Source organism: Nyctereutes procyonoides, unplaced genomic scaffold (assembly GCF_905146905.1).
Source record: "Nyctereutes procyonoides isolate TBG_1078 unplaced genomic scaffold, NYPRO_anot_genome, whole genome shotgun sequence".
In the NCBI taxonomy this organism is placed as follows: Eukaryota; Metazoa; Chordata; class Mammalia; order Carnivora; family Canidae; genus Nyctereutes; species Nyctereutes procyonoides.
Window position 1 is genome coordinate 10,736,634 of NW_026575052.1, and position 25,357 is coordinate 10,761,990.

Sequence of the window (25,357 nt, forward strand, 5' to 3'; positions counted from 1 at the left end):
GCTCAGACAACTCCCCAGAGCAGAGGCTAATTATTAGCTAATATCATCCCCATTTTACAGATGAGCACAGTGAGGGAGGAAAGGCCCTTCTAAGTGGCCCCCACTTCCCTGAGTCCCAGATCAGAGCCCATGGGGTGCACTGAAGCTCACCCTCGGGCAAGTGGCTCTGCCTCCTGGCCTGTCTCCTCTTGGGCCGGCTGAGGACCCGTTAACGGGGACTCTGCACCAGGTATGTAGGAGACACCTGGTGACCAACAGCACTGAGCTGGTCCCTTCCTTCTTCTAGGAGGGGAAACAGAGGCCAAGAAAGGAAGACGATTTGACCAAGCTCACAGACTGAAGGCCAGGTTGAGGTCAGAAGCCCGGATGCTGGTCAGACCTGACTTGAGGGCTGGGTGGGCAGGGGCAGGAACAAGCAGGTCCTCGGGATGCGAGGCTGGAGAACTGCCCCCTCCCACAGCTGCTCTTCTCTATAAATAAGCTGCTGTTAAGATTATGTTTGAACAAGTCGCTTTAAAGCCACAGGTCTGGCCCATGCCAAGGCCCAGAGAGGGGTGCCGTCTGCCTCAGGTCCCAGGGCTAGATGGGCCTCTGACTCCAGCCTATTTCCTGGCCTCCAGCTCCTTCTCCTTCCTCTTCCTGCCTTGTCTCCCTCTGGCCTCTGTTGCCTTGTCCTGTGCCACCCCTTCCTCTGTCAGCTTCCCCCCCAGAAGGGCTGTCTCAGGTCTGTGGGACCCTGGGAGAGAAGAGCAACCAAGGGATTCTAACTGGGGGCGCCTAAAGCCAGGGCTGAGCCTCTACTGTCACCCAAGGGACTCCAGGGGGAAGGTGGGCAGCTCTGGGAGGAGCAGGGCTGGACAGAAAGGGCCCTGAGGGATTCCAGGCATTGCTGGGCCCTCGGAACGTTCCTAGCAAGCTCCAGGGCCCCTGCTCACATGCCTCCACGGACTGGGTGCTTTGTGGAGTGGTTCCTAAGTGCTTTCTCATCACACTGAGCCTGACTGTAGCTTTTGTCCATTCCCATCCTGCCCCTGGAGAACAGAGTGGCACATCACCTCCTTTATACCTCTATGGCCATGGTGTGGGTTTGTCAGCAGCCGCGTGGGTCACCAGAGAGGGTCACCATTCCCTAATGGTGGTGGTGGCGGTGGGAATGCATGGCAGTGGCCAGGTACTGGGGATAACAGAACACCACGGATCCAGTGACTCAGCAGGACCCTCCCACTGCCACAGCCAGATGCTATCCACATGCTGTCACTGATCTCTAGGCCTGCAGTGTGGGTGGTATCACCGCACTTCCGGGAGGAGGGGCTGAGGCCCGGAGAGGCTAGCAACTTGCCCAAGGTCCCTCTACCAGGCAGGCTGGCTCAGAATCTGTTCTCTGCACCATGGGGGCCTATGGTTCACAAGGGCTTCCCAACCATCACCACCTTGAGACTCTTGGGATCATTGACCCAGTTCACAGATGACAAACGGAGGCTAAAAAGAAGATACAACCTATCCGGGGCTGTGAAGCCCAAAGCCAGGGGCATGGACCCATCCAAGTCCAATCCCAACAGGAATCTGGCCAGAGCAGATGCCCACCTGTGGGCCTGATGGCCATGCGTGGGAGCTCAGGGGGGCTGGAGGAGGAGGCCCCGAGAGCCTGCAGGGAGGACTTCCCATGTGGCCAGACACTGGAGTGGGCCCAGGAACTGGACAGATGGGGAGCCAGGCCGGCCTGATTCCCAAGAAGGAAGGGGCCAGCCCAGAACCTGGTCTGGGTGGCCCTCACTAACGACACCCTGGCATAGCCAAGCCTTGTTCTGAGCCTCCCAGGCTCAAGTCTCCATTCTGTCTTCCTGTCCCAAGTCCACCCAGCTTGGAATGGAAATTGAAGACCGGTCTCTGGATGGCAAGGCAGCTCCCAGCAGACCGTGGGAGGCCCTGGCAGGTTCTCAACATCCCCTGGCCTGGATTCTCTTCTCACTGGGATGACCCTTTGGCTCCGCTGTCACAAGGATCCCATGAGATAATAAACACAAGAGGGTTTCTAAACGCAAAGGGCCACTATCACAAAGAGAAAGACAGGGCAGCTCTCCGTACCCCACACTTGCATGCTGCAAGTAGGGGTGGGGGGCTCCAGACAAGCACTCTGGGCAGGGTCCAGAAAGCAGCCAGTCCAGAGGTGGCCAGCTGGTTCTCAGTTCCATTAATTCATGAAAGCACAGTCATTCATTCATTTGGTGAACACAGGCCTCTGGCCCACCCTGTGGCAGCTGCCCCTCCCACCCCCCCTAATCTAAATCTGCAAACTCTGGGTCCTTTGGAAGACAGAAGCAATTAAACACAAATTCTCTCTGATGCTAAACTGCACACATCAGGACTCCCTGCACATAGTAGGTGCTCAATAAACATTTGCAGAATCCAATCTGCATTCCTGAGTATGGGTTTTGGGGTCAGATGGCCTGGGCTCTGTGTGACTTAAGTCATATACTGAGATCCAAAGAAAGTTTCCAAGGAGGGGATCTGGCCTCGTAGCCAGACCAGCTCCTGTTTTTGATGGCTCCCTCCCTCAGCCACTGGCAGAGGAAGCTGGGGTGGAGCAGAGCAAACCTGGCTCCACCCCGCCCCCCTCACAAATACCCTATCTGAAGCTTTTTCCATCCTATTCCTTTCCTTAACAAATGCAAATTGCAAATCCATACTCCTTTAGCTGCGCCCCGCCCCTTCGTGGGCAGTCATCCCACAGGGAAGGAGGTCAGGCCAGGGCTAAGCACCCAGGGTTTAGGGTTTGCGGGCAGGCACACAGTGTGTTGGGAGGTAGAGCCCAGGACTGGGATCCTCCACAGGGGCACTCCAGGGACCCAGTGCCATCTATCTGACCCTGGCTGCTGCCCCTCACGCCCCCCGCTGGACTCTTCTCCCCCACACCCAGGGGATCAGGGACTCTGGCACTTACGTCTGGGTTCCCGGGGTCCATCCACAGTCACCTTGATGGCTCGGTGGTAGGTGGCCACTTGGGTGGGGTTGGTGAACACGGTGATGGTCAGTGTAAAACTCTTCCCTGGGGGGAGTGGAGAATAAAGGCAGAAGGTTGGCACCTGGAGCTATTAACATAATTAGCTTCACCCTGTTCTCCCTTCCCGAAGGCACAGATCTCTCTCCTTTGAAACTGGGCAAAGGGGCTCTAATTCTAGGGTGAAGTTCTAATTGCTGGCCTTGGCATTCAAGGTCTCAGGAGATCTTGCACCAATTTTATCATCTAACCCCACCCCATGCTCTGGGCACCCTGCTATTTCCTCCTGCTCCCCGCAACCTTTGTGCCATTCCTTCTAACCAGAGACCCTCATGATTTTGGGGTGTGGAGCATCTCAAGTATATCTTTAAAATATGTATAAAAATACATATTTTGGGGCCACCTGGGTGGCTCAGTGGGTGAAGCATCTGCCTTTGGCTCTGGTCATGATGCCGGGGTTCTGGGATTGAGCCCTGCATTGGGCTCCCTGTTCAGCAGGGAGCCTGCTTCTCCCTCGCCCTCTGCCCCTCCCCCCAACTTGTGCTCTTTCTTCCTCAAATAAATAAATAAAATCTTTCCAAAAATACGTTATTTTTTTCCTGAAAGTAATTATGACCTTTGTAGAAAATTTGGGGAACACAGAAAAATCACCTGCAGTCCCACTAGCCAGAGAAAGTTCGGGTGTTGCCTTCCCTAATCCCTTTTGTGTGGGTACGTGTGTTTACAGAGTGGCAAGGATACCAGAATACGCATCTTCAGATTTTGTTTTTCTTCATTTAACTTCACATCGTAACCACTTTCTGATGTCATTAAAAATCCTTCATAAACTTCATTTTTAAAGGCTGCAAGAATGCTTCAATGCACAGAAGCCTCGTCTTTTCCTTCTCTGCCCCCTTACTCTGGGGGGCTGCCCCCCTGCGGCCCCCTCACTGCTGAGCGGAGGGGGCGCTGAGAGAGGGCTGACTGGGGAGCTGCCGACATTTCATTTGTAGACGCAACTGTTATTTCCAGAACTCTGTTCTATTTTTAGATAGACATTTGGCTCCAAAGTCTCCATTCAAAATTCCTAAGAGAGGAAAAACTTTTAAAATAATAATTTTTTTTTACCATTTAAAATAAAACGAAAATGACCTTTTGTTTATAAGAAATCTTTGTCTCCGTCTCTGCTTATTTCCTTAGAATGGGTTCCAAGAAGCGGTGAGTGATTTCATCGCATCAGAGGGTTGGGATGTATTCAGGGACATTGATCTCGAGTGAGAGGATGCTCCAGAGAGTCACCGTGACCGCTGCGAGGCTCCCCCACCCGGCGCAGGGCTGCCTGTCGAGGTGGGAGACGCTACTGGCTCCTGCCTCCATCCGCTCCCTGCCGCGCCCTGGGGAGACTGGAACTTTTCATAGGCTTATTGTCTGTCCTAACCCAACACAGATGATTGCTTCGTGGTCCTTATTAGCATCCTCTTGCCTTTTAGAAATCACCCAGTGATAACCTGCTAGCACTTTCCCTAACCTCTTTGTGGCGACCAGTTTCTCAGTTCAGTGGCCTTTACGTTTTGCCTTCTGACACCGAGCTGCTTTGCATTTTCAGTTCTTCCTCTTGTTGGGTGATTTCTCCTAGTGTTTTACGTTTAGGCACGTTTCCCCAGGTGACAAGCAGGTAAAGCTGACCTTCAGTGAACAGGGTCCTCTCTACCTCCTACCTTCAAGTCTTTGATTCTTCTGGGGGTTTAACTGGTGGGTGCAGTGAAAGGTAGAGTTTTTCCTCAAAGGGCAACCCAATTTTCCCATCACCTTCACTGAAGTAGGCGTCCTCCCTCTCCTGCCCTCCTCTCTGTTCGCATCAAAGCCCCCACGCTGTGAGACTGGGGAGGCTGTGGGAGGAGCTTCGCTGATATCCTAAGCTTGACCTCCTCCTTCTCTGCCTCTGAGCATCCCTATCTGCGGGACCCAGTTAGGATCCAGGGGCTCCCTAAGGGCAGGGCCCATGGCCTGGTGCACCTGTGTCTGCCAGGGCTGGCCCAGGGTGGGCAATTGAGAGAGACCACCTGTGTGGACCACTGTGCTGCCCTGTGCTCCCGGCATCTCTCCAAGGCAGCCGGGTGGTCTTGACGTCCCCCCTTCACAAGTGGGAGATGAAAACTCAGAGTGGGGGACGGTAGCTTGAGGTCCTCTTTGCACAGCCGGGTCCACTGTGATCAAATGAAAACTTGAGCCTCAGAAACAGGAGAGTCCAGAACCAAAGTAAACCAGCTCAGGCTCCCAGGGCCACACCAAGGAACCCTAGGGCGTCTGAGACACCAGGGGGTGGTTTTAAATTGAGGTGTGACTCAAACTGGGGCAGAGTGGGGGCCTCTCTGGAAGGATTTTCCTGAGCCAGCCCACTGGTGGCCGGGATGGAAATGCACACAGCACCTGTCCTTGGAGTCCCGTGTCAGAGGAAATCGAACCCCTTACCCAGACCACAGGGGCACTTTCCATGGTTTCTGGAAACCGAAAGTGCAGAAGGTCTAGGGAAATGCCAGGCAGATGGCCTCAGGCTCCCTGCCCACCTACCCCCCTTCCTGGGATTTGCTTTCCCATCCCTCTCTGGTCATTTTTGTCCTGGATTCCTCCCTCCCCTGCCAGCTGGGCACTTTCCCAAGGGGTGTGTGTGTGGGGGCTGTCCCTGGGCCTTAGCCGCTTCCATCACCTCCTTGACACTGCAGGGTGCCGGGCCAGATGGGTCTCAATTACAGAAGTGCTCCTGTGTCTCCCTCATTTCCTTCAGGTCTCTACTGAAAAGTCACCACCTCACTGAGGCCCCCTCTGGTCCCTTTATCCAGAACTGGGTGATGGGCACTAAGGAGGGCACTTGATCGGATGAGCCCCGGGTGTTATACTATATTTGGGAAATTGAACTTAAATAAAAAATAATAAATAAAAAATAAAGCAGGCATTTTAAACTCGGCATCTGGCAGGGCTCCTTTTTAGGATTAAGTGGGCCCATGAACAAGGACAGGAAAAAAAAGAGGACTGTATTGTGTCTAACCTCTAGCTGCAATTTAGCATCTCCCTCAAGTATGACCATGGGCAACAAACCACAGAGGTATTACAGAAGTCCCTGTGACCTTGTCACCAATAGACGTCACAGATATTTACATATCATATTACAGACGTTGCAAACTTCTCTAAATATCTTCTATGCTCGTCACAACTTCAAAATCATGGTCGTCATCAGACCCATTGCCACATCTTATTATTTAATATCCTAATAAAGCAGCACATTTATCCCAATTTTTTAGACATTTTGCTAACTATGTTTTATTATAATTGGTTTCCATTATAATCCTTTGTATTTTATTCTTTAAAACACATTATTCTCAAACTGTCAAGTGGCCCATGGGGTAAAAAAAGGTTAAGAAACTCAATTTGAAGCGTCAGACCCTCCTGCTCCCACCCTACCTGCTCAAACTTCCCCATGATGCTTACTACTTTTGGCAATTCATCTATTTATTTTCTCTTGTCTCCTTCTACTAGGTGGTAACCTCCCTGGGCACCAGAACTTTTGTCTTGTTCACTGCTATGTCCCCAGCCCCCCAGAACAGCATCCAGCACACGGCAGGTGCTCAAGAAATGTTTGTTAAATGTATTAAGGGAGAGATGACTGTTTCCATTTTACAGATGAGAAAACTGAGACCCATAGAGGGGCAATGAATGAGTCATTCAGGTCAACAGTTATCTAGGTAGGGCTAGAAAGGTTAGAATGTGCTGGAGCCTGCCCAAACCCCCACCCCATATTAAAGATCTGCTCCTGGGGAGTGAGAATCCCCCACTCTCACCAGGCAGCAAACCACAGGCTACCCCTGAGGTAGGTCAACAGCTTCCTCTCACTTTCCAAGCCCGGGACCACCCCTCCCAGGTACCCAAAGAGAGAAGGGAGGAAGGAGGACAAATGGGAGAGGCTGGGACCTGGCAGCAGGAGTGGAAGGGAGGGGCATGTGTCAGGTGCCATGGGAGGCAGGGGCCCCGGTCAACGAGGGGTCGGGAAAGCCGTCTCCCCGAGTGCCCCTCACTTCTCTCTCTCTGCCTCATGGCAAACCCATCTTTCCATCTCTCCCCGTCTCAGCACAGGAAGCAGAGATGAACGAGAAGGTGGACGATTTTGTGCAGGAACCTCAGGCAAACTTGCAACCAGTCATTAGTCCAAGGGCTGGCCTCGGCTGGAGGGCAGAAGTCCTAGTCTGGAAATGGCTGCCCCTCAGGGCCCTGAGCAACCCCAGGCAATCTTGGGGACCCGGGGCTCTGGACCAATCAACACGTCCAGCCAGCTCTGGTGGTGGTGTGGCTTTGGGCAAGTCCCTGTCCCTCTCAGCCTGGGCTCTTGTGTCATAAACCCCCATCACAGGGGCTTCACGGACATCAGGAGCGGACATGTCTCAGGGGACCTCTGGGTTTTCTAAACATCCACCTAGAAGCTTGTAAGCTGCACCCACACGTCTCATCCCAAATCTCTCTCCACCTACTCTCATTTCTTTTAAACCAGCTAATGACAGTTCAGGAACTCAGGCTTTTTTCATTTTCCCCTAGGCCTGTGGCCGCCTCCTAGAGGAGATTTTGGGAATTTGTGGTATGTGGTCCTGGAGAGGGGACGTGGAGGTGTGGTGGGGAAGGACACTTACATCCATCCGTTCCTCCATCAGGGCACTGCACAGGGTACTGAGGTAGTCATTCTTCCCGTGTGTGCGACACTTGTTACAAAGATTCTCTGAGCCATGAACCTAACTCAGTTTTACACGAAATAAAGCAAAGTTTTTTGCACACTTCATAACAACTGAATTTCCCAGAAGATAATCCATCTTTCCTTTCCTTTCCTTTTCCTTTCCTTTCTCCTTTCCTTTCCTTCCTTCTTTCCTTCCTCCCTCCCTCTTCTTTCCTTTCTTTCTTAAATTTTGTTCAGAATTGTTCACAACCCCAGAAAACCATGTCATTGACAGCAGAGGACTTGGAGTCCTGGGCTGCGTATGCCGTGGGCTGGCAGTCTGCCGTGGTGGTCCCAGGGCTTCTGCAAGCACCCACTCACCTCAGCATAGCCTTGTCCAACATTTACACATTCAAATGGATATTTTACCGTAAATCACTTGCCCATTTTTTCTCCGTTATAGCTATGGACTTATATAGATTCTGAAACTGCAGGTAAGTAGGTAGGTTCCATCAGCTACACGTTTCACTGTAGGACAATGAAGGGTGTGTTATGTAATATTTGTTGGAAGAAGGTCACTGCGTCTGGTGGGCTGGGATCCTCAGCCCTAATCACTGCAGGAGGCATCAGTGACTTGGTTTCTTTCTCTCCCTTTTCTTGGGTCCACCTTCAGGTTTATCATGAGGGCTCTGGGGTGGTGGTGTGTCTATGCATCCATGGAAACCTATCTTCCTAGAACTAAGACAGAATCAAGGACTAAAAGGTCAGGAAAACAAACAGGAGTTCCTACTTGGCTTCTCGGTCTTGGCAGAAGTCGGAGGGCCAGGGAAAGGCTCTGGGTCCCAAATTCCAACCTGCCCCAACTCCTCAAATGCCCTGTGGTTTGTGTCAATCACTGATGGGTCCTCTCAGTGGGACTTTCCCGATGGGCAGCATGGGCACAGCAGATGCGCTGCTGCATGCCACAGGACCCCGGAGCCCTCCTTCTCACTGCTACCCGCCTCCACTTCTCCCACTCAACAATTCACACCTTCTGGGTTTCCCCCACCCCCGCCCAAACCGCACCATAATCACAGAATCAGTGACTATACCACTCAAAGGGACTTCAAAGATCTCTTCCACTCGCAAGCATTTGAAGTAACAAAATCTGTAACGTGTATCCAACCCTCGATATGGGCCAAGTGATACACTGTGCCAATTTCCTTAATCCTTATAAAATCTCACCAGAGAGGTGTCATTATCTTCTCTAGTATACAGACGGGGAAACTGAGGCACAGAGTGGTCAAGCCATTTGCCCCATGTCATCAAGCCAGTCAGCGGGAGAGCTGGGGCTGAAATCCAGGTGGGGTGATTGTGGCACCCAGGCGGTTGGATATCATGAGCCTCTGAGGTCTGAAAGTCTTGTCAAGTCCCCAGGTACTGGAACTCCCACTCGGGCCCCTTCCTGCCCCCCCCCCCAGGATCAATGAGACTGATGGGAGAAGGGTGGTGAGAATGGTTTGTAAACTCAGCCTCCTGCATCTCTCAGAGCCACAACCCCAGCCTCGGCCTTGCCTGCTTCAAGAGCACCGGCTAAATGATGTTCCGCAAACCCACCTGTCTCCCCCCAGGCCCCGCAGGGTGAGGTACAGGTCCCTGGGCCTAAATGCCACAAAGAAATCACTTTTTGAGGCAGAATGGCCAGCCGGCCAGCCATGCTCTTGGTAACTCAGGGAATCACCGTGTCTTCTCTTTCTCGATCTCACCTGCTAGGACAAGGAGTAAGGTGCAACGCTCCTGACGCCTTGCTGGGCTCCCGGCATGGGCCTCCCCTTCTGCCTGCCTCACCAGGGCTTTGGCTACAGCGGGACCTCCCTGTGCCTCCCCTGCGCATCCTCACATCCTCATGCCACCGGGCCCTGCACACCTGGCCACCGCCCCAAAGGCAAGCTGCAATCCCAGTGAGCCGCCACCGGACCAGTGGCCAGTGGTTCTCCACTCAGGGCTGCAGCTGGGATTAAGCTGCAAAAGGCTTGAGAGATTGGGGATGACAAAAGGGGCTTGGAGACTAATTAGGAGCAGCAATGAAAGCTTAATTCATAAAAGCAAACATTTTCCATCCATCAACCTGCAACCAGTTAAGGGCAACGTTTGAAAAGAAATCTGTGCGTGGGGAAGGGAGCCAACAGGAACAGGAAATGTTTGAAAGAATGTAAACTATTTCGGTTTCATAAAAAGTAACAAGTAAACAGTTATTACATGCAAATAATGCCCTGGTTTTAATTAATGCTGAAAAGTCAAAATATGTTTGACATTTGTATGTATACACTGAACGGTTGGAGAGGAAAAAATGGTGCCCAGATGCCCGTTTCTGAGCAGGGCTGGCGGCTCAGAGGAATCTCAAACCTTGAGAAGGTCTTGTTTATTGGTGATGAAAAGTACAATGCTGCCTCCGCCTCTGTGGAGACTGGGGGCAGAGGGAACCTAGCTTACTTTCTTAACAAAGCTGGAGGGGCAGGCTGGGTCTGGGCAAGGGCACTCCCCACTTTTTAGCAGGCTAGTCTTAAAGGGCCAGTGAGTCCTCAAACCTCCATTTCGCTGGGGCAGGGTTTTCTAGGACTTCTCCACCCAGAAGTGATGATGGGTTTCAGGTCCCAGCAGCCTCCCACTCAAGAGCCCCGGGGCCGGCAGCCACAGCAGCGGCGGCTGGTCCTGCCTTCCTTCATGCTGCCAGAGGCAGCTCACACACAGGCAGGGGGTGCACTGGCCTTGGTTCTGGGGCGGGGGATGGCAGCCTTCAGGCTGTGCTTTCCAGCATTCGGCATCCTGCGAGGCATTCTTGTCTCTTCTAAACCACCTTAAGGCTCAGGGTGCCGGGGAAACAGGCTCGGGGAGACCACAACTGGGGAGAGGCAGCCTGGAAGCTTGAAGCTCAAGCTCCGGGAGATCCCAGCCCCCTGCGGAGAGTGGCTGGGGTGCCAACCGCCCCCCCCACCCGCAGACCAGCCGTTTGTCTAAGCCAGCCTAGCCACTAAACCCGCTTGCCACAAAAGACCTATGAGGTCCCCTTTAGAGCTCCTTAATCCATGATCTCCCCCCAGCATCTTTTATGAGGCCAGAATACTCCATCAGGAAAGAGGGGTGACACGGGCAGCTTCGAGAGTCAGTAAACCTCAGAAGCTGGGAGCAAACTGCTGTCTTGTACTGGCGAAGGACCCATATCCTCAAAGAGCTCTGTAACTCCCCCATGGGGCTCCAAGTGGCTGTTTGAGACCAAGCCAGGCCTAGGGACCTGTTTCTGGGGCTCCCACTGGGACCCCCCGGGCTTGCTCTCAGTTTCCTTCCCCGACCTTTGCCATTGCTGGTGTTAGGGTTCGCAGACTCCCTGCCGCTCACCTCGCCCACTGCGGCCCACGAAGCGGAGGTCATTGAACCTGGCCACCTGGTTCTTCATGACTGCCGAGGCATTCCGCAGTTCTGCAGAGTAATTCTCATCATTGCCGGCCATCACAGTCACCACCGTTCCATCGGGCACATCTCCCAGCGCCACCACCTGAGGGCACAGGGGCAGGGGAACAGCTTAGAATGGCAGGGGAGGCCAGGGAGAGGCAGGGAGGGGCCGCGCAGCTCCCCTAGGTCCCAGGCGCACTGCAGGATTTCTCAAAGGCAGAGCGGAGAAGAGGCTTAAGGGCAATGGACACCTTCCCCCCAGAGAACAAACACAAGAAGCCAAAATCGTTGCCTTCCACTCCCAAATCCTAGATTAGCTGGTGAAGCCATGTCCTGAGAAACTATCCTTTCAGGGAATCTAAGCGGGAGCTGTGAATGAGCTTCATCAGTGTGGTGTGGGGTGCAGTTTTCCTCTTTTCCTTCGGCCTGAGCAAAAGAGGAATCAACGTGCTCCTAGCAACCAAGTCTCTAAGTAAAAATAATATCAACAACAATAATAACGGGACTGCTCCCCACGCTCAATTAATGCAAGAGCCGTTTGGGGTATGAAATTTGGCCCTGAAATGCGGCGCGGGCCCAGTCTGCTGGGCTCTGCAGAGCCTGAATTCGTTATGCAGGGAAAATGCAAAAATGCAAAACAAGCCAGTGTTTTGAGAGGCGTTGTACAGAAAACCCCCTTTAAAGTGAGAGAGGGGCTTTCGATAGCAGGAGGATGCACCTGCTGGGAACTGCAGGATGGCGGTGGAGATGCCCCCCCTAATACGGTCTCCCCCACCCCTCACCCCAAGCAGCGCGCAGAAGCAGATGCCTTTTGAAAAGGAATCACGCTGCAAATGTAGTCACAGCCATTTAAACGTGGCCACCGCGTGCAGGGACTAGGGATCCAGATGGTAAAAATTTCAAGGAGAAAATGTTTGGGGTCTGATTAAAAAGGCCAGATTTCCTGTCAACATCCTGTCTTCTTTTAATTTCAAAGATTCCTTTTAAGCTCCAAGTGACAGTAAAACCTCCGATCTGAGGATTAAAGTCACACGGGCCTCCCCCTTCTCCCCCTCCCGGGGAGATTTTCCCCACTGGCATTTTAAGATGTCACCCCGGAGACCTCCAAGAGCCACTCATCCTTTTTTTTTTTTTTTTTTTTCCAATTTGGGAGTCATCTTAATGGGGGAGCAAGGACGGCCTCAGCTGCCAGAAGTCGCTGTTTCCAGGCACCTCGGGCACCCGCCACCCCCAGCCGCTGGCCCTTCCTGCCCTGCCCTTTCTCACGGCAGCTGTGAGAGGTTTAGGGGAAAACCAAGGCGTTTTCGTTTCATCTCGCTGCCCCCTTAAAAAAATGAAAATGAAACAGTCGCCTACTCCCTAGCAGAGAGAAAAAGATCCTCTGAATGACTGGGGGCTGCCAGGGGTGGGAGCGCCCCCCACTTGTGCCCGACGTTCGGGATTCCCGCTGCAAACGTTTAGGGTTCGGTGCACCCCCCCCCAAGCCCTAGAGTCGCCCGGTGTAAAATTTCAGAAGCCAGTGGCTGAGGGCGTGAGCAGGAAGTGTCTCTGAAGCGGTGCAGGAGGAGGGGTGCCGGCAGGGGGGAGGCCCTATGCATGCACCCCGCGCACCCCGCCGCCCGCGTCCTCGCCCTGCGCCCCGGGCTCTTCCGCCCCTCTGCCCGCCGGGCTGTGTCGGGGGGATGCGGAGCCCAGAGGCGCGGAGCCCGGGCGCCCGCCTCCTCATCAACGTCCCTCAGCAGGGCTCCCGGCCGCGGGGGGGCGAGCCCCTGGGAGCGCGGCGCGCCCGGTGCAGCGGGAGGGACGCCGGGGTCCCCGGGCGGGGCGCCCGGGGCCGGGCCGCGGGGTCGTCCCCTCCCTCCCCGCGCCGGGGCCCGCCCGACCCCGGGCCCCGCACTCACCTTGAAGGCGACGGGCAGCGTCTTGTTGCAGCGCCAGTGCGAGGGCAGCACGGAGCAGAGGAAGTTGGGGCTGTCGGTGCGCACGAGCTCGCCCGCGTGGTCCGCCAGCACGTCCACCATCGAGCGCACCTCCGGCCGGGCGCGCCCTCCCGGCCCCACGGCCGCCTGCGCGCTCAGCGCGCCGCTGTTCTCGCCCATCTTGCCGCCGCCGCCGCCGCCGCCGCCGCCGCCGCCGCCGCCGCCGCAGGGGAAGGCCGTGGAGGGAGGTGTGAAGCGGCGGCTGGTGCTCGGGTCTACAGGAATACGCATAACAGCGGCCGTCAGCGCGCCGGGCGGGCGGCGGCGGCGCGGCTCCCCGGGGGCGGCCGGCGCAGCGGGAAAGCAGAAGCGGCCGGGCCGGGGCCTCGCGGCGAGGGGGCGGCGCCCGGGGACGCCCCGCCGGGGCCCGCCCGCAGCGAGGCCTCGCTGCCCCGACGGCGGCGCGCAGCCCGGCCCGCTAGCCCCGCATCCTGCGCCCGCGACCCGCGCGGAGGGACGAGGGTCTCGGCCGCGGCGGGGCCCGTGCGCGCTGTGCCGCCGCCGCCGCCGCCGCCGCCGCCCCCGCAGCCCGCGCGCAGCCGCCCCGCCGACCGCGCGGCCGCAGCCCCGGAGCAAACCCTCGAGAATCAAGTGGCGGCGCCGCGCCGCGCCGCGCGGGGTTAGTACCCCGGGGCCCGCGGGGGCGGGGCCGGCCCGAGCGACGCGTCGCGCAGCCAATCGGAGCCCCCCTCGCCGGCACCCGGCCGCGCTCGTGGGGGAGGACCGGGGACCGCCGGGGGCCGCCCAGAGGGCTGGGGCGGCAGGCCCCGCCCCGGGAGGACGCCCGAGCGGGGGCCGGCGCGTGAGCCCGGGGCTCCTCGAAAGTTCGGGGGCGCGGGGCCGACGCTGACGATTTGGCTGAGCCGCCCAGGCCCTGCGGAGGGCTCCTTGGCCGCTGGCCCCGGGCCGCGCGGTGCCCCCACGCGGGGGCCGCCGCTCCCCTCGTCGCGCCCCTTCCCTGCAGCCCGTGGCCCGGCCTTCCCCGCCTCCAGCTCCCTCGGCCTCTGGTGCCTGCGCTCTGAGCTCGGGGACCCCGGGGGGAGCCTCCAAGGCCGGCGGCACGGAGCGGGGAGCGGCCCCGTGGAGGTTTTCCACCCTCCCCCGCTCCCCCCGCCCTGCGCGGTCCCACAAATTATTTTGGCCCAAGAGCTTCCACCGCACACGAGATTCCACGACCACCAGCCGCTTCCGCAGCTCCCGGCCCACGGCGGCTTTGGGCCCGGCCTCCTGGGCCCCGGTGCCAACCCGGGACCGACGGGTGTCCCCCGGGCCCCCGGAATCTGCCTTGGGGGCTGACAAGCGCCGTTCCTCTCCGCGCTCCCCGCAAAACAACTCTCAGGACCGGGCAGGCCTCGCTTCGTCGTACTTCGTTGCGGCGGCGGCCTGCGAGTCTGAGACACACGGCGGGGCCTGCAAACGGGCGTGTTTTCCCCCGGATTTTTGCCCGGCGCGCGGAGCCAGGGTCCGGCGTCGAGCAAGAGGACGCGGGTCCAGGGCAGGAGGACAAGCGTGCGGAGAACGCGGGTCGGGCTGCGCAGCTAAGGGCCCCGGCTTCGGGAGGAGGCAGCTTTCCTCCGCCGCGTGGCTGCAAACGGGCCCCACGAGGGCCTGTGCCCCCGCCTCCCCGGGCGCTGTGCTCCGGCCGCGGGCGTGCGGCTGCTCTGCGGAGGCGCCGCCGCTCTCACTCCGGCCCGCGCGGCCCAGCGACTCCCAGGGCTTCCCGGCGAACAGTCCTGGCCTCTCCCGCCGCGCAGGCCAAAGGGTCCGGCCTAGGGAAAGGCTACAGCGCGGAGGGGAAGTGCAGAGACCGAGCCCCCAGGCCTTCGGAATTATCGCCCCACATGGGCTCCCTGGAGCCTAGGGAGCGAACGAACGAACGGAGCGCGCGCCGACTCTCCCCGCCGCCGCCGTTTTGGAGACTGAGCCGAGTATTCGTTGTTCCCGGCTCGGCAGGTGCAACCTCACGAATTCCAAGGCTCGGACGCGAAGGAGCACAGGATCCGAAGGGGGCCGCGGGATCGCGCCCCGGATCTGACCCCGGCCCAGGGCGCGCCGCTTAAGTCGTTGCGGAACGAATTCAAGCGCCGCGTGCGCTCCAGGGCGGGCAGGCTTTGGCCCAGCCTCGGCCACCTGGAGAGCTGGTCCCTGCCTCTGCCGTAGCCTCACGTCAGCCCCTGGGGCCATTCGGAGGCGGGGACCGCGAGGGACCCTCCCGGGATCTTAGGGAGCCCGCGTCTCGGGGTTGCAGGGCCCCTGGGCCAAGGGCCTCGCGCTCCCGGGGGCGCGGGCAGTAGCGGCAGAACCAGAAGAAAGCGAGGGACCCGAGCTTAGGCGCCCCCAGCCTCTGGGAGCTTCCCGTCAAAAGGCCTTGCAAGTTGTGGCCAGTTAGGGCCCGGGGCCGGGGCGGGCGGGCGACGCGTGTGGCCCGGGAGCGGCCGTGGGGCCAGGACCCGCTGCGTCTGGGGTTTGTAAATTCGTTGCGTCTAGTGGTTTCGGTTTGCACCCGTGCCCTTTCTTGTCCCTCCGCCTGATTTCTCCCTCATTTTACGGCGGCTTCGCAAACGGACATCCTGAAAAGGCGGTTCCTGTGGGTCTCAGCACCCGGCACAGGACCCGGCTGCCTGCAGCCCTCGGGAGGGTGCTCGCTGCGCGTGGGCGCGGGAACCCGGGGACGCTTGGGTCTCCAGCCTGAGGTCGCCGGGGGCCCGCCGGCCCGGGAGCAGTTCCGGGAGCCACCGCTAGTTGGCGCCTGCACTCTGCCCGCCGCGGGGTTGCCCGGCCCGCCCTGCCCACAGATGTGAGCCAGCTGCGCCCGGGCCAGGCCCAGCGGCCCGCCTCCTACGAGCTGCACTTTCTGGACAGACGTCCCTACGATTCCTCACCATCTTTGCGGCCAGGCTCTGTGTCCGACCGGAGGCTTCCCTGCGCCCTGCCTGCCTCTGATGGGCGCAGATGCCTACTGACTGGGCCTATCTGGGACCCCACAGTCCCTGTGCCCTCCCACCTGCAGAACATTCTCCCTGCCTGAAATGAGTCCTCTCCTGTCCCATTCTGAGGGGCCAGAGGGTGAGGAGGACACGCAGAAGAAGGGGCCGGCTCATTCCCAGTTTTTCCCTGTGGCTGGCTAATCTACCTCCTCCCCATCCCTGACCAACAGAGATCTACAGTCGCCCCCTCCCTGTTTTCTTTTGTACTGTTTCGAGAGACAGTTGGACAGCTCCCACTCCCTTACATGGGACAAGTGGATACCCTCTCCCTTCCCCATTTTGTATGGCTAGCCACCTCCTTTCCCTCTTCCAGTGAGTGGACTGGTGTACAAGTCTCCTGCTTTCTCTTGAAGGACTCCACATAGGAGCACCCCAGATTGTCTGCAGCAGGGTGGGGAAGCCAGGAGGTCTGGGCCTACCTTGGCCCAGAGTTGGGGGTTGGCAAACCTGAAGCCCACAGAACTCAGGATCTGGGGGCCACTCCTCCCACCAGCATCCTTTGACCTTGGGAGTGGAATTCATGGCATCAAAATGACCCTGCGTCAGGGCACCCTCCTCCGGCCACCTGAGAGTGTCTAGGAGTGCGCTCTAAAGGCGTTGGTGGTAATGAGGTGCCTGCATGTGTCTCCCCACAAGCCAGAGAGCTTACAAGGGCAGGTCTGATTTCTCGAGAGTCTAGTAGCAGGGGAGGGTGAGGATCCCCCAAGGGTGCCACGACGCTGGACAGACCTGATGTGGAAAATCTTCCAGGATGTTCAGAAGGGACTGTGGAAGGGGCCTGGGCCTGCAGTCCCGCGGCTTCAGTTTGTCTTCTCCCACCACCTACCATGATCTAGGTAAAATTGCCTAAACGTTCTCTGACCCTTATCTATTTCATCTGTAAAGCAGGGCTGATAGTGGCCTCCTCACAGAGACGGGTGTAAGGTGCTTAGCACAGGCCTGGCACGTAGGGGGTGCTCCATCCATGCAAGCTGTCACTGTCATCACACTGAAAAAATAAGGCTTGATTGCCCCTTATTGGGGGCCTTTGGCAAGTCTCTTCCTCTTTGGGGGCCTCACATTTCCCATTGGTGAAATATGTTATGTTCAGAGCTTGTCAGGACTCAGAGCCTAGTCCATGGCTATCCTGTCCCTTGCTCCCCCACACCTTGGTTCGCCTAGGGGCTGCCTGGGGGAGGTAAGGAATGTCTCTAACCTGCTTCCAGGCAGAGGAGACTTGCAGGAGGGTTTTTCCAACAACCTTCACAGGGCTGCCTGAGTTAAGACTCACCTTCGTTCCCCTGAGCTCTTAGACCCTCACTCTGGAAACTCACTGGCCCCTACTCCCTATCCCCCTATAGGCAGACATTCTCTTGACTAGGAACTGGGTCTCAGCTGACACTGCTAGCCACCTCCCTGTCCCCAAGGAGGCTTGCGTTCCCAAGTCTCATAGGAGCCCCAGTCCCGTTACTAGCAGAGGACTGTCTTCTAGACGTTAATGATTTCTCCCAGCCTGGCGTCCACATTCCCCCTCTGGTGAAGCCCTCCTTCCTGGTGGCCTGGAACTTAAGGTAGGACACTTCTGTCCCTCAGCGAGCCTTGGTTTCCCCTTCAGTGAATGGAGGTGGTTCTCATCGCTCCATTTCACAATCCAGAGGATTAAAGACTCCCTCTAGGAGGGGAGGAGCATTGCGTTTCACCACATCTAAAATGCCATCACTGTTCCATGCGAAAGAAAGAGAAAGAAAATACTGCTAGTTAAACCAAGACTTGCCTGCATCCCAATTTCAAATATATATGTTTATGCATATATATTATTATACACACACATAAAAATCAGTGAGAAAGGGGCATGAAAAACAACAATAATATGGTCAACGGATTGTTGCTGGCAGGGTTGGGGGCCCTTACCCCAGAGAATTCTTTCTGGGCAGGCTCTCTGGAAGGCTCCCTAATGTGCAGAAGGACAAGTGTGCTTCTCAAATTACAGGGTGGCTTTTTTTTTTTTTTTGGAAAGGGCCAGACTGTGAGGGGAGGGAGAGGGAGCTGGAGAGAGCCCTGTGGTTAGGACGCAGCTACTGGCTCTGCCACTGACTGCCTGTGTCACTTTGGCACCCCCCTGAGCCATGGTCCCCTGGCAGGGGCGGGGAAGAGGGGAAAAGGCAATAGCGTGGATGGCTGAGGGATTACGGTGCCCAGGCCCCTGTGTTTGGGCTGCAAGTACATGCTTTCATTCCACTCCAGTAATGGTGTGGGGTAGGTGTCATGCCCATTTAAACAAAGAGAAACATTGCGCAATATTTTCTGGGTTAGGGAGAACCAGAGTGGGGTGAAAAGTCTGCCCTGACTCAGAATTTGGGGATCAGAGGCACCACCTGATTATGCACCCCCTCGCTGGTTGAATAAAATACTGGGAAGAGCCGGCATATAGATATTGGAAGCACTTGATAAACGTTAACTATCACCGTGGTGTTGGAATAGCCTTAGGGAAACAGCCATAGGTGTGGAACCAGCAGACCCTTCCAACCCCAACTCCCCTGTAGGTCCTCCTGAGAGGGCACTCAGCTTGGGAAATTAGAGAGACAAGAGGGAAAGATGGAGAGAGATGGTCTCAGCATGAGCCTGGCCAGGTGAGGGGAGGGAGGCCCCATCAGTAGCAGGGGACGTGGGCTCTGGTGTTGGCTCCTGTCAAGGGGTCTGGTCTTCCTACTGCCCTCCTTGTTCCTCGCTTTGGTCATCTGTGAAACAGGGAAATAATTCTGGTAAAGCCCTTGGGTGTATGACTAATAATTGCCCTACTTAGTTGGAATCCTGTGTGCTGGGAGTTTTACCTTGATTATTGCTAACCCTCACGATGCCTCTGCAGGGTATTTTATAGTCTCCATTTTACAGATGGGGAAGTTGAGGCTCAGGGAGTGAAGAGCTGCCCACCCTGGGCCCCAGAGCCAGAGGGTCCTTCTTTCAACAGCGCTTCTTGGTCCAGACTCTATCTCTGCTCAGCTGGCTGGTCAGAGCGCCTTAGACTCTCGATCCACATCAATGAGTGGGTGCAGAGCTCCCTGCTGGCAGAGTCATCAAACCAGAGGATTCTCCATGGAGTGCGGGGTGGGGGTGGGGTGGGGAACAGAGTCTGGTGAGAGGTTGACCTGGGTAACTCAGAGCCCAGGAGCGTTCTGGGAAGGGCATACTCTTTACCCAGCCCAGGATGGGGCTTCAGCTCTGGCAGTCAGGCAGGGAAAGAGCTCCTCTGAGCGGCTGTCATCTCTTGTACTCCCTATCACGGAGGAAAGACGGGAGGATTTTCAGGTTCAAAATGTCTCCAAACCTTAATCAGATGGCAAGAATGGGAGCCAGTCAGAAACCAAATTTTGGAATTGAATTGGAACCACGGGATTAGAATCTTGAGCTCTGCTAACCATTACTGACAACAACAGTTAAGCTCTTCCGGCATGCCGGGCATGATCCCACACTTTCTGCTCATTTGTGCCTCCCGGTACTCTTATCGGGGACATCCAGTCATCATCCACATTTTATAGGTGAGAGAAGGGAAGACGTAAACCTGCCCAAGGTCACTCAGCTGGGCAGCTAGGAGCTGGGATTCCAACCAGGCAGCCTGGCCCCACACTCTGTTCTCATCGACCAGAGTCCGATGCTTGAAGTTATGGTCGTGGAAAAGAATTAGAATCCTGGCATGAGAATTGTGGGCAGGATTCAGAATTTTATAATGTCAGATGATGCCCCTCAACTGGACTCTGCAATTTCATTTCCAAATCTCCCATTTGTCAGGCTGCAGAGCTGAGGCCCAGGGAAGGAAAGGGTCTTGTTCAGAGTCACAGCCTAGGCCAGGGGCAGAGTCTGGAACCCCCTCCCATCACTTACCCTTGACTCTGGTCCAAGGTGCCTTCCTCTCCGTGGCGGGCCCTGCTCACCCCACCGCCCACCCAGTGGCTCCCCAGCCCAGCCAGTCCCATTAGGGATTTTCCACCTCCCCAAAAAGATCCTAATGACAGTCAGTCCTTGTGAAGCCCTAATTAATCTCAGAGGCTGATGGCTCGGAGGAGACCGGGGGCTTTGGCCTTACGCAGATGAAGATTACGGCTCCATTTCATGTGGTGGTAAAGGAACGCCTCAGACATTCCTGCCAGCAATAAAAGCCACATGGCTTTCCAGCGTCGCCCTTGGAAAAGAAGAAAAGCGCGGCCCTTTGCGGAAAGAAATCAACTATGTGCTGTATGCATGGCATGAGATAAAAACGGGGCATAACGAGGTGGAGAACAGTTGGTCTTTTATGCTGCTTCCAGTGGCCACCGAGTGGCAGGGCTCAGCAGTCGTGATCCCAGCTGCGGCCCTGGGGAGAGGCGGTGGCCCTCAGCCCCTCCACCTGAGCTGGGTTTGAGCTGCCCTAGCCTGTCCCATTGGCAGGGCTGGCTTCCCGGGCCCGTGACCCGTGCGGTTGTATAGCGTCCCGCTTGCAGAAGCGCCCCCTGCTCACTCTCATGCTCTGCCCTCACTGCCACAAAATTATCTTGACTTTTCGAACAAAGGGCCTGCATTTTCATTTTGCTCTGGGCAACCCCCCCCCCCCCCGCCAATTATGTAACTGGTCCTGCCCACAAGCCACCCCATCAGCCAATTGCAACACCTCCCTTGGCCTGGGGAGGGGTGTTTTTCCGAGCACCTATTTTGCCCACATTATCTGAGATAGACTTCAAAACAATCCCGCGAATTGCACAGATGTGGAAGCTGGGGCTCAGAGAATCTTTTACGTGGCAAGGAAGCCTAGATTGAGAGTAAGGTCCCTCTTACTCCAAAGCAAATGGCTTAACCACTCCACATTCTGCGATATTTCATCTTCACATGCTCCAATGGAGGTGGCAATACAAGTGGTTAAGCTTTTTTTTTTTTTTTTAATTTTCATATAACAGAAGGAAAAACAGAGGCCAGAGAAGTGAGGGTGCTCACAGGTGTGCCCAGTGGCTAGTAGAACACTCAGTACCAGGCTGTACGGTAGTGATGGGGGCCTGGATCCACCCAGAGGGCCGGGGCCGGGGGCAGGGGGCGGTGCCCCGGGTTTTATGGTTATTTCTTCCACTCGTAAATATATTAGCTCTCAGTGGGTCACTGCCTCGAGTCTGGCCTGGGATGTAGCCGGAGTCCCGGCTTCCTCTACTCGTTTATGCTCCAGTCCTTCCTCTGCCACCCTTACTGGTTGGGGAAACAGTTGCACCTTGTAACTTGATCAACTCAAAGGAGTCCCAGTCCTCAATGAGTTCTAGAAAATTGGGGCTGAAAAGAGCCTAAAGACTGTCACGACCTATAACCTGGGTAAGGCCCAAGGCTCATGGACATGGCTGCTGGCTCCAGAGGAGTCGTCCCCTTATTTCTTGATGGGTGACCCTGGGTAAGTCCCTTCCCTATCTGGGCATCAGACACCTCATCAGGGAGATAAGTGCATTGGGCCACACTTGATCCTCAGGAGGATGGTCCATCATCAGTGTTCTAGAATTCCATGTTTTTTTTTTTTTTTTAAAGATTTTGTTTATTTATGAGAGACACAGAGAGAGAGTCAGAGGCACAGGCAGAGGGAGAAGCAGGCTCCATGCAGGGAGCCTGACGTGGGACTCGATCCCAGGACTCCAGGATCATGCCCTGGGCTGAAGGCAGCACTAAACCGCTGAGCCACTCGGGCTGCCTTAGAATTCCATGTTAATATATGACAGTTCTGGGGCTACTGACATCCAGGAGAGATCAGAGACTTGCTCAGGGTCACACAGGAGGCTCCCTGGCAGCTGGATTTGACTCTGAGGTCCCTGCCTGCCAGCCCAGCTCTCCCCTACACAAGTCTTGGTTTTGTACCCCTGTTCTCACTCCCTAGTCCACCTTAGCCTGTCAGGTACCCTGGGTGTCCTGGTCTGGAAGCCACAGCTACGGTGGCTTCTGTTCTATTATTTATTCTGGACGTCTGTTTATTATTATTCTTTAAACAATATATTTTATAGCCTCTTCCTTTACTATATTTTGCAATAAAACATCCTAAAAGAAAGGCAAAAGGTAAAAAATAGAAAAAGCTCTGCTCACCCAAAGTTTCTCTAAAAAAGAAACGGAGAAAAATGTCTACATTTGTATACAGTTGCAAAACTGCCCATGGTGTGTCAAAACTGAGCAGTGTTTATTCTCAGCCAGATCACTGTTTCAACCAGATTGTCCCATCTATCAGTTCAATCTCAGCCGAGTGATCTGCTGGACCTAGAAGCCATCCTCCTCATGGCAGTACCCCAAATGGGGCATTTCTGGGTACCCAGACCCTGCTGAGCACGCTCCCTACTAAGCTACTTAAATCTTACCGGTAGTCCTCCAGATGCGTGTCAGTGGGCCTACTTTATGGACGAGGAACTAGACTTCCCTGAGGAAGCCGCCTGGACCGAGCCAAGGAAGCAGCAGAGCTGGGATTTGAATCAAGATCTGTTGACTCTGAAATTGTGCTTTGCTCACCCCAGGAGCTTCATCCCAGGGCCTTGGGCCCCTCAATTATAGTAACTAATGCTATCTATGCTTTGCGTGCATTATATCATTTAATTCTCATGGCCACCTTATGTGTTCGGCCCCCATCATCATCCCCATTATAACACTAGAACAACTGAGGCACAGGATGGTTAGTAACTCACTCCAGTTCACACTGAGGGTAAACATGGGAGCTGAACTTGGCACCCAGCACCCGGTGCTGCCTGGCCTGGCTGCGTGGAAAGCAGACACCATGGAAGCAAGACAGAGCAGCAGCCTTGGGACTATAGGTGACCCCGAGAGACCAGAGGCCAGGAGGGCTGGATGGCTGGGGCTGGGGGGTGTGGCCTGGGAGATCAGCCTCCTGGTCTACCAGGCCCATGGCCCTCGGGGAGGTGCTGAGGATGTGGGCAGAGCCAAATAGAGACTTGCACAGGCTTATAAACCCCTACTGGCATGTCTAGGCCACAGGCTCAGACACTGAGCATTCTTTGTCATTTGCTGTTGGCCTGAGTTTGTCATTGGCAAGAATGTGGCATTTGTCACCTGTGTGTCTCTGGCTGCACCTGAGGGGGCTTCTACAAGGGGATTGTAGACGGTACAGAGATCTAGGGTCAGGGCTGGGCCCTCTTACTGCCCCATCTTCAGGCCACAGTTAAATCAGGGATGGGCCTGATGATGTGAAGCTCCTTTAGCTCACAGAGGCCTGGGCCCATCCCCAGGAGTGCAGGGGACGATGTTCCAGGTCCTATGCCCAGGGAGCCCTGTGCTCTATGGGGGGAGCTGGGATGGAAAGGAAGAGGAGGAATGAGCAGCAGACGGGGAAGAGGCATAGATTCGTTAGCTCAGCAAACACTCATTGAGCACCTACAGCCTATGCCCTAGTGGCTGTTTGGACAAGACCAGCATGGAGGTCCACGCAGCTCTGATTCCAGCAGGAAAGGCAGGAGATGAACAAGGAGGTAAACAAATAAATGCACCAATATTTGAGAGTGTCTTGGGATGTTGGAGAAAACAGACGAAGGCCAAGGTGCAAAAGATGACTGGGCTGGTGGGTAGGGCGAGGGGGTGGTCATCAGCACTTTAGAGCAGGTGCTTAGTAAAGGTCTGTCAGAGGAGGTGACATCTGAGCCGAGAGCTGGAGGCTGAGAGGGACCCAGACAGATGAAGGGAGAACTGGCTTCTCCTACCTGCTTTCTCCCCCCTCCTTTGTACTGGGCATGTCCACAGTTTTTAAAACATTTCCTGCCTCTGTCTCTTCTGCTTTGCTCACAATGGGCCCTGAAAACCAGGAGGGGTGAATTGAGGTAGCCCCAGGTGCAGCTGAGGAAACTGAGGCTGGGGGCGGAGGGGCTCATACGGCTTGATGCCCGAATGCCAGGAGCAGAGCCGGCCCCTGCCCCGGGCCTGGTGTTCCTCCGGCTGCCCCGTCGTCCAGCTTGTCCTTCCAATGCCCAGGTCTGGGCAGGCTGCAGCCAGGGGGAGTCAGGCAGTGGGCACCGTTTCTCAGGGGTCACGGGGCTGGAAACGTGGGCTGCTGGGCAGGGCTGGGGAGGGGCAGCAGCTCGGGGCTGGGCGGGGGGTCGGGGGGGAGTGGGGGGGTCCAGAGCGGAAGGCGCCCAGCCCTGATTGGAACAAGGTGGCTGCACTGGGAGCCCAGCCTGGTTCATTGATCTTGCCCGGTGTTCCAGCCACCAGGCGGGGCCAGCGCCGGGCAGGCTGCCGGTTTTCCCAGGTGTGGGGACACCCTGGGGGAATGGCTTTTCATGTGGTCCTGGGGTAGGCATGCCACCCAGCACGTGGGGGAGGCCAGGGCGTTGGGGGCACGCTGGCCGTCGGGGCGGGGGTGGGGTGTCCTGGAGACTTGAAATCCCATAGCCGGCAAATGTCAGGCTCCTGGCGACAGGGTCACAGACTTGAGCTCCAAGACTGACAACGTTAGAATCCTTGTCACTGGAGCTCACGTTAATCGGGTGCTCCCCGTGTGCTCGGCCTGGTCACTGTCACCATCACCCCGCCCGCAGAGGTAGGTTTTGCAGTTGTCCCCACCTCCAGTTGCCCAGACTGAGGCTCGGCAGGGGAAAGTAACCTGTCTGTGGCCACACAGTTATGAGGGCTTTGTCCTAGAATATACAATCCCTAGAATCAGAGGGCCTTAGGGTGCGGGGATCACAGCTGGTCAACACTGGGAGGACCTTGAAGATCCTGGAGTCCAACTCCCTTATGTGGGAGAAACAGGTCTGGGGAGGGGACGTGGCTTCCTGAGGTCACAGCATGGCCAGTGGCTGAGGTCAGGACTCACCACTCCCCTCAGGAGCTTGGCTGGTCCTCGAATGCAGGGTCCCTGGGGCCACCTGGGCCCTCTGACCCTCAGTTAAGACCTCTTCTCTCCTGTTTTCAACCTTTCTGGTAGGTAACCAACAGTTTCCTGGTAGCCCACAGGAGGTTATTTTAAATAGTTACTTGAATCCCTCATATTGCAGGGAAACTTTCCTTCTAATCTTGTAGGACTTCTGGGAGGAAGTCTGCTCTCGGATGCAGGTATTCTTGGAGCAACTGCCAGCTAGGCAGAACAGATGGCATTAGGGACAGGGCTTGGGGAATTGAGGGCCAGGAGGTGGGTCATCAATCAGCCCTTTGGGATTCTGCATGACCAGCACCATCCTCATCCCCTTCCACTTGCCCCCTCCAGCCACACTAGCTTCCTTGCTGGTCCTTAAATACCAATCGTACCCACACTGCAGGGCATTTGCACATACAGTTCCCTCTCCTCGGAGAGCAACTCACATTCTGTCTGCCTGGCTCCACT

The 25,357-nt window shown here is 56.2% G+C and overlaps 1 protein-coding gene across 1 annotated transcript in view; it reads right to left on the minus strand.

Annotated features, from left to right (window-relative positions):
* RUNX3 (RUNX family transcription factor 3) overlaps window positions 1–25,357 on the minus strand; it is a 59,761-nt gene that overhangs the window by 15,794 nt on the left and 18,610 nt on the right. Inside the window, exons 2-4 of the mRNA XM_055332809.1 lie at window positions 13,004–13,296; window positions 11,049–11,205; window positions 2,942–3,046 (exon numbers count right to left, since the gene is read on the minus strand). Coding sequence (XP_055188784.1) covers window positions 2,942–3,046; window positions 11,049–11,205; window positions 13,004–13,296 — 555 coding nt within the window. The remainder of the gene's footprint in view (window positions 1–2,941; window positions 3,047–11,048; window positions 11,206–13,003; window positions 13,297–25,357) is intronic.